This window comes from Salmo trutta, unplaced genomic scaffold (assembly GCF_901001165.1).
Source record: "Salmo trutta unplaced genomic scaffold, fSalTru1.1, whole genome shotgun sequence".
Taxonomy (NCBI): Eukaryota; Metazoa; Chordata; class Actinopteri; order Salmoniformes; family Salmonidae; genus Salmo; species Salmo trutta.
Genome location: NW_021822808.1, coordinates 38,097 through 48,182, shown reverse-complemented (window position 1 = coordinate 48,182; position 10,086 = coordinate 38,097). Strand labels below are relative to the sequence as shown.

The following is a 10,086-nucleotide window of genomic DNA, read 5'->3' as shown; positions in this document are numbered from 1 at the left end:
GGCTGGAATGGAATTATTGGAACAGAGTCAAATGTTGTCTCCATATATTTGATACCGTTCCATTCCAGCCATAGAAACAAGAGGAAATAAAGTCCAGATGTTTTTGTTTTTATAGTGGACATCATGTTAATGAATTGGCTGGTTGGGCTGATGAGACAGTGGCTGCAGGGAATTCTCTGATGGAGAACCTACATTGGTTTACCCCTGATAAACATTTGTTTAAATATGAATTTACAACGCGTCTCAACCAATCACAATGCTTGTTTTGACAAACCCGTTGTTGGAGGCGGGGCCTTATGTTATCTCTGTTTGTCCACCCATGGCATAAAGCGACATGTCACTTCATTAGTTATGTTACACTGTTAAATATTTCACAGCTGGTTCTGCAGTCTGAAGCGATGGATGTTAATGCATGTGATACCAAAGAGCCACTTTTTGTTATAAAAAGGAATATGGAGTTATATTATAGTCTGGAGTTATACCTTAGCTAATAGGACTATAGTCTGGGGTTATACCTTAGCTAATAGGACTATAGTAGTTCTACCTTAGCTAGTAGGACTATAGTCTGGAGTTATACCTTAGCTAATAGGACTATAGTCTGGGGTTATACCTTAGCTAATAGGACTATAGTAGTTCTACCTTAGCTAGTAGGACTATAGTAGTTCTACCTTAGCTAGTAGGACTATAGTAGTTATACCTTAGCTAATAGGACTATAGTCTGGAGTTATACCTTAGCTAATAGGACTATAGTCTGGAGTTATACCTTAGCTAATAGGACTATAGTAGTTCTACCTTAGCTAGTAGGACTATAGTAGTTCTACCTTAGCTAGTGGGACTATAGTAGTTATACCTTAGCTAATAGGACTATAGTAGTTATACCTCAGCTAATAGGACTATAGTCTGGAGTTATACCTTAGCTAATAGGACTATAGGAGTTATACATTAGCTAATAGGACTATAGTCTGGAGTTATACCTTAGCTAATAGGACTATAGTAGTTATACCTTAGCTAATAGGACTATAGTCTGGAGTTATACCTTAGCTAATAGGATTATAGTAGTTATTCCTTAGCTAATAGGACTATAGTAGTTATACCTTAGCTAATAGGACTATAGTAGTTATACCTTAGCTAATAGGACTATAGTAGTTATACCTTAGCTAATAGGACTATAGTAGTTATACCTTAGCTAATAGGACTATAGTCTGGAGTTATACCTTAGCTAATAGGACTATAGTAGTTATACCTTAACTAATAGGACTATAGTCTGGAGTTATACCTTAGCTAATAGGACTATAGTAGTTATACTTTAGCTAATAGGACTATAGTAGTTATACCTTAGCTAGTAGGACTATAGTAGTTATACCTTAGCTAGTAGGACTATAGTTTGGAGTTATACCTTAGCTAATAGGATTATAGTAGTTATACCTTAGCTAATAGGACTATAGTAGTTATACCTTAGCTAATAGGACTATAGTCTGGAGTTATACCTTAGCTAATAGGACTATAGTAGTTATACCTTAGCTAATAGGACTATAGTCTGGAGTTATACCTTAGCTAATAGGACTATAGTCTGGAGTTATACCTTAGCTAATAGGACTATAGTAGTTATACCTTAGCTAACAGGACTATAGTCTGGAGTTATACCTTAGCTAGTAGGACTATAGTAGTTATACCTTAGCTAATAGGACTATAGTCTGGAGTTATATCTTAGCTAATAGGACTATAGTAGTTATACCTTAGCTAATAGGACTATAGTAGTTATACCTTAGCTAATAGGACTATAGTAGTTATACCTTAGCTAGTAGGACTATAGTCTGGAGTTATACCTTAGCTAATAGGACCAAAGTCTGGAGTTATACCTTAGCTAATAGGACTATAGTAGTTATACCTTAGCTAATAGGACTATAGTAGTTCTACCTTAGCTAATAGGACTATAGTCTGGAGTTCTACCTTAGCTAATAGGACTATAGTAGTTATACCTTAGCTAGTAGGACTATAGTCTGGAGTTATACCTTAGCTAATAGGACTATAGTCTGTAGTTATACCTTAGCTAATAGGACTATAGTCTGGAGTTATACCTTAGCTAATAGGACTATAGTAGTTATACCTTAGCTAATATGACTATAGTAGTTATACCTTAGCTAATAGGACTATAGTCTGGAGTTATACCTTAGCTAGTAGGACTATAGTAGTTATACCTTAGCTAGTAGGACTATAGTCTGGAGTTATACCTTAGCTAATAGGACTGTAGTAGTTATACATTAACTAATAGGACTATAGTCTGGAGTTATACCTTAGCTAATAGGACTATAGTAGTTATACCTTAGCTAGTAGGACTACAGTCTGGAGTTATACCTTAGCTAATAGGACTGTAGTAGTTATACATTAACTAATAGGACTATAGTCTGGAGTTATACCTTAGCTAATAGGACTATAGTAGTTATATCTTAGCTAATAGGACTGTAGTAGTTATACCTTAGCTAATAGGACTATAGTCTGGAGTTATACCTTAGCTAATAGGACTATAGTCTGGAGTTCTACCTTAGCTAATAGGACTATAGTAGTTATACCTTAGCTAATAGGACTATAGTCTGGAGTTATACCTTAACTTATAGGACTATAGTCTGGAGTTCTACCTTAGCTAATAGGACTATAGTCTGGAGTTATACCTTAGTTAATAGGACTATAGTAGTTATACCTTAGCTAATAGGACTATAGTCTGGAGTTATACCTTAGTTAATAGGACTATAGTAGTTATACCTTAGCTAATAGGACTATAGTCTGGAGTTATACCTTAGTTAATAGGACTATAGTAGTTATACCTTAGCTAATAGGACTATAGTCTGGAGTTATACCTTAGCTAATAGGACTATAGTAGTTATACCTTAGCTAGTAGGACTATAGTAGTTATATCTAAGCTAATAGGACTATAGTAGTTATACCTTAGCTAATAGGACTATAGTAGTTATACCTTAGCTAATAGGACTATAGTCTGGAGTTATACCTTAGCTAATAGGACTATAGTAGTTATACCTTAGCTAATAGGACTATAGTCCTAAATTAAATTATTAAATAATTAATGACAGTATAAGGACTGTGGCTCTGGCCATCACAGGTCATAGGCTTCTCCTTGATTTCTCACATCCTCTCTCCTCACCTCCTTCTCAAAATACAGAGGAGAAGATTCCCCCTCGTGGTGGAGAGATCAAGGAAACATGAATTGTGATGGAGTCCTATGTACTGTCTGTCTGTCTGTCTGTCTGTCTGTCTGTCTGTCTGTCTGTCTGTCTGTCTGTCTGTCTGTCTGTCTGTCTGTCTGTACTGTTTCCTGACTTCACGACGACAACAGTCATAAAGAGATGTGATGTCTGTACTGTTTCCTGACTTCACGACGACAACAGTCATAAAGAGATGTGATGTCTGTACTGTTTCCTGACTTCACGACGACAACAGTCATAAAGAGATGTGATGTCTGTACTGTTTCCTGACTTCACGACGACAACAGTCATAAAGAGATGTGATGTCTGTACTGTTTCCTGACTTCACTACAACAACAGTCATAAAGAGATGTGATGTCTGTACTGTTTCCTGACTTCACGACAACAACAGTCATAAAGAGATGTGATGTCTGTACTGACATTCAGATTACGTTCCTGAACAACTATAAAGTCTTTGTCAAGCTGCTGTTAGAGAACGGAGCAGATCGTTGACTCAGAAACGAGTTGGGATCAGGTGCAACAGAAACGTCTTGAAAACAGTTTGAAAAGAAAGGCAATTACTTCCTCTGTATTCATATACGCAACCTTTCTAAACGGGATGGACAGTTTCACTATTTGTTAAGTGTTTCAAAATGAATGACGTAGTTTTGTTTCAAAGCATCGTCCATTTGTTGGAGGGGAAGAGAAGTCAGCGGACAACATTAGTCTGAGTTGTTTAATAGACCAAAAAATAACAAGACCACTTTAGTGTTTAAAAAAAACATTTTACTGATACTGATCAAGTGTTCAAAAGTTTGTGTGTATTGACATAGACACTAAAGTGTATTGACATAGACACTAAAGTGTATTGACATAGACACTAAAGCGTATTGACATAGACACTAAAGCGTATCAAATAATTATCTTACAAAAAGCGATCTGTCCATGATAACGTGTTGTGTTTACATGTAACATATTGTGTTTTCTATGTAACACAGACAAAAAGGAACTTTCAAACAGGACATACAGGTAGGACACAGGACAGGTAGGACACAGGACAGGTAGGACACAGGACAGGTAGGACACGGGACAGGTACAGTAGGACACAGGACAGGTAGGACACAGGACAGGTACAGTAGGATACGGGACAGGTAGGACACGGGACAGGTACAGTAGGACACGGGACAGGTACAGTAGAACACGGGACAGGTACAGTAGGACACAGGACAGGTACAGTAGGACACAGGACAGGTACAGTAGGACACAGGACAGGTACAGTAGGACACAGGACAGGTAGGACACGGGACAGGTACAGTAGGACACGGGACAGGTACAGTAGGACACAAGACAGGTACAGTAGGACACAGGACAGGTAGGACACAGGACAGGTACAGTAGGACACGGGACAGGTACAGTAGGACACGGGACAGGTACAGTAGGACACAGGACAGGTACAGTAGGACACAGGACAGGTAGGACACAGGACAGTAATACTGGTGTGACCACAGGTAGGACACAGGACAGGTAGGACACAGGACAGGTACAGTAGGACACAGGGCAGTAATACTGGTGTGACTACAGGTAGGACACAGGACAGGTAAGACACAGGACAGGTAGGACACAGGACAGTAATACTGGTGTGACTACAGGTAGACCACAGGACAGGTAGGACACAGGACAGGTAGGACACAGGACAGGTAGGACACAGGCCAGTAATACTGGTGTGACTACAGGTAGGACACAGGACAGGTAGGACACAGGACAGGTAGGACACAGGACAGTAATACTGGTGTCATGGCAACAAGACCTTCAAACAGCAAAGTAAACAACGTAAAACTAGTGCAACACAATAGAAGGTCATGGTAAAACTAACTGATTATGAATCTATGGATCTCTGCCTCCAAGAGATTAAGTACTAGATAGACATGACAAAAGTTTTTCATCTAGATATTTGAGAACAAGATGTGTGTGTTTAAAATAAAGTTGAACAGTGTGAATGAAAAGTTTTGAACAATACTGTCAACAATTACAGCCTTCACGCTGTAATAAAAACCATACAATAATGTAATAAAATAGTCGCCTCATATCTTCTGAGTTTTATGACATAAAGACATGACTAAGACATGTCTGGACTGTGTAATAACACATCTGGACTGTAATAACACATCTGGACTGTGTAATAACACATCTGGACTGTGTCATAACACATCTGGACTGTGTAATAACACCTCTGGACTGTAATAACACATCTGGACTGTAATAACGCATCTGGACTGTGTAATAACACATCTGGACTGTGTCATAACACATCTGGACTGTAATAACACATCTGGACTGTAATAACACATCTGGACTGTAATAACACATCTGGACTGTGTAATAACACATCTGGACTGTAATAACACATCTGGACTGTAATAACGCATCTGGACTGCGTAATAACACATCTGGACTGTGTAATAACACATCTGGACTGTAATAACACATCTGGACTGTAATAACACATCTGGACTGTGTAATAACACATCTGGACTGTGTAATAACACCTCTGGACTGTGTAATAACACATCTGGACTGTGTAATAACACATCTGGACTGTGTAATAACACATCTGGACTGTAATAACACATCTCGCCTGTGTAATAACACATCTGGACTGTGTAATAACACATCTGGACTGTAATAACACAACTGGACTGTAATAACACTTCTGGACTGTAATAACACATCTGGACTGTGTCATAACACATCTGGACTGTGTAATAACACCTCTGGACTGTGTAATAACACCTCTGGACTGTAATAACACATCTGGACTGTAATAACACATCTGGACTGTGTAATAACACATCTGGACTGTGTAATAACACCTCTGGACTGTAATAACACATCTGGACTGTAATAACACATCTGGACTGTGTAATAACACATCTGGACTGTGTAATAACACATCTGGACTGTAATAACACATCTGGACTGTGTAATAACACATCTGGACTGTGTAATAACACATCTGGACTGTAATAACACATCTGGACTGTGTAATAACACATCTGGACTGTGTAATAACACCTCTGGACTGTAATAACACATCTGGACTGTGTAATAACACATCTGGACTGTGTAATAACACCTCTGGACTGTAATAACACATCTGGACTGTAATAACGCATCTGGACTGTGTAATAACACATCTGGACTGTAATAACACATCTGGACTGTGTAATAACACATCTGGACTGTAATAACACATCTGGACTCTAATAACACATCTGGACTGTGTAATAAGACATCTGGACTGTGTAATAACACATCTGGACTGTAATAACACATCTGGACTGTAATAACACATCTGGACTGTGTAATAACACATCTGGACTGTGTAATAACACATCTGGACTGTGTAATAACACATCTGGACTGTAATAACTCATCTGGACTGTAATAACACATCTGGACTGTGTAACAACACATCTGTACTGTGTAATAACACCTCTGGACTGTGTAATAACACATCTGGACTTTGTAATAACACATCTGGACTGTAATAACACATCTGGACTGTGTAATAACCCATTTGGACTGTGTAATAACACATCTGGACTGTAATAACATATCTGGACTTTGTAATAACACATCTGGACTGTGTAATAACACATCTGGACTGTGTAATAACTCGTCTGGACTGTAATAACACATCTGGACTGTGTAATAGCACGTCTGGACTGTGTAATAACACCTCTGGACTGTGTAATAACACATCTGGACTGTGTAATAACTAAAATAACATCTGGACTGTGTAATAACACGTCTGGACTGTGTAATAACACATCTGGACTGTGTAATAACACATCTGGACTGTGTAATAACACATCTGGACTGTAATAACAAATCTGGACTGTGTAATAACACATCTGGACTGTGTAATAACACATCTGGACTGTGTAATAACTGTGTAATATCTTAATTAACGACACCTCAGTATAGCCACTCCACATTTTACAACAGAAGTCAATCTGATTTAATCAGGCTAACATTGGCACAATGGCAAATTAAAAACCGGGGGCCATGTTCAGCAGAACCCAACGTTTTGTAACATTCATTCACCCCTCTCTGACATGTACAATAAGAAAACACTACAGCTCTATTTGTGGCATTTCTATCTGCAACGTTCGACAGCGTTTTGCTAGCGAACGTTGGCCCTGCTGTGCATAATAAGCAGTAATCAGCCGTGAGAGTTGAGAGTCAGTGTTGGAGGATTGTGGTTGTGTCAGTGGTGATACACAATCAGAGTAAAGTAAGCTAAAAACAACCTCGAAACCTTCTTTATACCCGGGTGGCTCAGTTGGTAGAGCATGGTGTTTGCAACGCCAGGGTTGTGGGTTCGATTCACACGGGGGACCAGTACGGAGGGAAAAAAAGTATGAAATGTATGCGTTCACTACTGTAAATCGCTCTGGATAAGAGCGTCTGCTAAATGACAAAAAATGTAAAAATGTAAAAATGTTCTTTCACCAGGTACAAACAGCCAATGAATTACTTCCATGGCAAAATGAATGGTTTTCCACCTCTTAAAGAGGTTTCTGTTTTGCTTATTAACCGTAGTGTTCAATTCCAATTACCACTTGTTAGCCTTTCTGTTAGGTAGCCCTACTTCTCACTGACGGTGTGACATAATCCCACAATCAAGTGTTTATGTAGTGCTATGTAGTGTTTTATGTAGTGCTATGTAGTGTTTATGTGGTGCTTATGTAGGGCTATGTAGTGTCTATATATGTAGTGCTTGTGGGTGTTGAGATAACTCTTGGGTCGGCTGCTGAGTGTAAGGTTGCTGTATGGTTGGTGTAAGGTTGGTGTAAGATTGGTGTACAGCTAGTTTAAGGTTGGTGTAAGGTTGGTGTACAGCTAGTTTAAGGATGGTGTAAGGTTGGTGTACAGCTAGTTTAAGGTTGGTGTAAGGTTGGTGTACAGCTAGTTTAAGGTTGGTGTAAGGTTGGTGTACAGCTAGTTTAAGGTTGGTGTAAGGTTGGTGTACAGCTAGTTTAAGGTTGGTGTAAGGTTGGTGTACAGCTAGTTTAAGGTTGGTGTAAGGTTGGTGTACAGCTAGTTTAAGATTGGTGTAAGGTTGGTGTAGAGCTAGTTTAAGGTTGGTGTAAGGTTGGTGTACAGCTAGTTTAAGGTTGGTGTAAGGTTGGTGTACAGCTAGTTTAAGGTTGGTGTAAGGTTGGTGTACAGCTAGTTTAAGGTTGGTGTAAGGTTGGTGTACAGCTAGTTTAAGGTTGGTGTAAGGTTGGTGTACAGCTAGTTTAAGGTTGGTGTAAGGTTGGTGTACAGCTAGTTTAAGGTTGGTGTAAGGTTGGTGTACAGCTAGTTTAAGGTTGGTGTAAGGTTGGTGTACAGCTAGTTTAAGATTGGTGTAAGGTTGGTGTAGAGCTAGTTTAAGGTTGGTGTAAGGTTGGTGTACAGCTAGTTTAAGGTTGGTGTAAGGTTGGTGTACAGCTAGTTTAAGGTTGGTGTAAGGTTGGTGTACAGCTAGTTTAAGGTTGGTGTAAGGTTGGTGTACAGCTAGTTTAAGGTTGGTGTAAGGTTGGTGTACAGCTAGTTTAAGGTTGGTGTAAGGTTGGTGTACAGCTAGTTTAAGGTTGGTGTAAGATTGGTGTAAAGTTGGTGTAAGATTGGTGTATAGCTGGTTTAAGGTTGGTATAAAGTTGGTGTATGGTTGTTCTAAGGTTGGTGTAAGGTTGTTGTAAGGTTTTTGTGAGGTTGGTGTAAGGTTGGTGTATGATTGATGTAAGGTTGGTGTAAGGTTAGTGTATAGCTGTTTTAAGGTTGGTGTGAAATTGGTGTGTAGTTGGTGTAAGATTGGTGTAAAGTTGGTGAAAGATTGGTGTAAGGTTGGTGAAAGACTGGTGTAAAGTTGGTGTAAAGTTGGTGTATGGTTGTTGTCAGGTTTGTGTTAGGTTGGTGTATATACAATGGCTTGCAAAAGTATTCACCCCCTTGGCATTTTTCCTATTTTATTGCCTTACAAGCTGGAATTTAAATATAATTTTTGGGGGGGTTTGTATCATTTGATTTACACAACATGCCTACAACTTTGAAGATACAAATCATTTTTATTGTGAAACAAACAAGAAATAAAACCAAAAAACGGAAAACTTGAGTGTGTCTAACTACTACTTTGTAGAGCCACCTTTTGCAGCAGTTACAGCTGCAAGTCTCTTGGGGTATGTATCTATAAGCTTGGCACATATAGCCACTGGGATTTTTGCCCATTCTTCAAGGCAAAACTGCTCCAGCTCCTTCAAGTTGGATGGGTTCCGCTGGTGTACAGCAATCTTTAAGTCATACCACAGATTCTCAATTGGATTGAGGTCTGGGCTTTAACTAGGCCATTCCAAGACATTTAAATGTTTCCCCTTAAACCACTCAAGTCTTGCTTTAGCAGTATGCGAAGGGGCATTGTCCTGCTGGAAGGTGAACCTCCGTCCCAGTCTCAAATCTCTGGAAGACTGAAACAGGTTTCCCTTAAGAATTTCCCTGTATTTAGCGCCATCCATCATTCCTTCAATTCTGACCAGTTTCCCCGTCCCTGCCGGGGTGATGAGAGATGTTGGGTTTGCGCCAGACATAGCGTTTTCCTTGATGGCCAAAAAGCTACATTTTAGTCTTATCTGACCAGAGTACCTTCTTCCATATTTTTGGGGAGTCTCCCACATGCCTTTTGGCAAACACCAAGACTGTTTTCTTATTTTGTTCTTTAAACAATGGATTTTTTCTGGCCACTCTTCCGTAAAGCCCAGCTTTGTGGAGTGTACGGCTTAAAGTGGTCCTATGGGCTGATACTTCAATCTCCACTGTAGAGCTTTGCAGCTCCTTCAGGGTTATC

The 10,086-nt window shown here is 39.3% G+C and overlaps 1 protein-coding gene across 1 annotated transcript; it reads right to left on the bottom strand.

The window, feature by feature from the left end:
- Window positions 1-5,765: 5,765 nt before the first annotated feature.
- LOC115184966 (uncharacterized) lies at window positions 5,766-7,590 on the bottom strand. The gene is made up of 2 exons (XM_029745545.1): window positions 6,986-7,590; window positions 5,766-6,936 (listed from the first exon to the last, which is right to left on the bottom strand). The coding sequence occupies exons 1-2, from the start codon at window positions 7,069-7,071 to the stop codon at window positions 5,937-5,939; spliced, it is 1,086 nt and encodes a 361-aa protein (XP_029601405.1). The 5' UTR covers window positions 7,072-7,590; the 3' UTR covers window positions 5,766-5,936.
- Window positions 7,591-10,086: the final 2,496 nt, after the last annotated feature.

Coding starts and splice junctions, on each gene's coding strand:
- LOC115184966 (XM_029745545.1), bottom strand. CDS start 7,071: ATGTGTTATTACACAGTCCAGATGTGTTATTACACAGTCCAGATGTGT. Junction 6,937..6,985: donor TGTTATTACACAGTCCAGAT/GTTATTTTAGTT, acceptor CACAGTCCAGAG/GTGTTATTACACAGTCCAGA.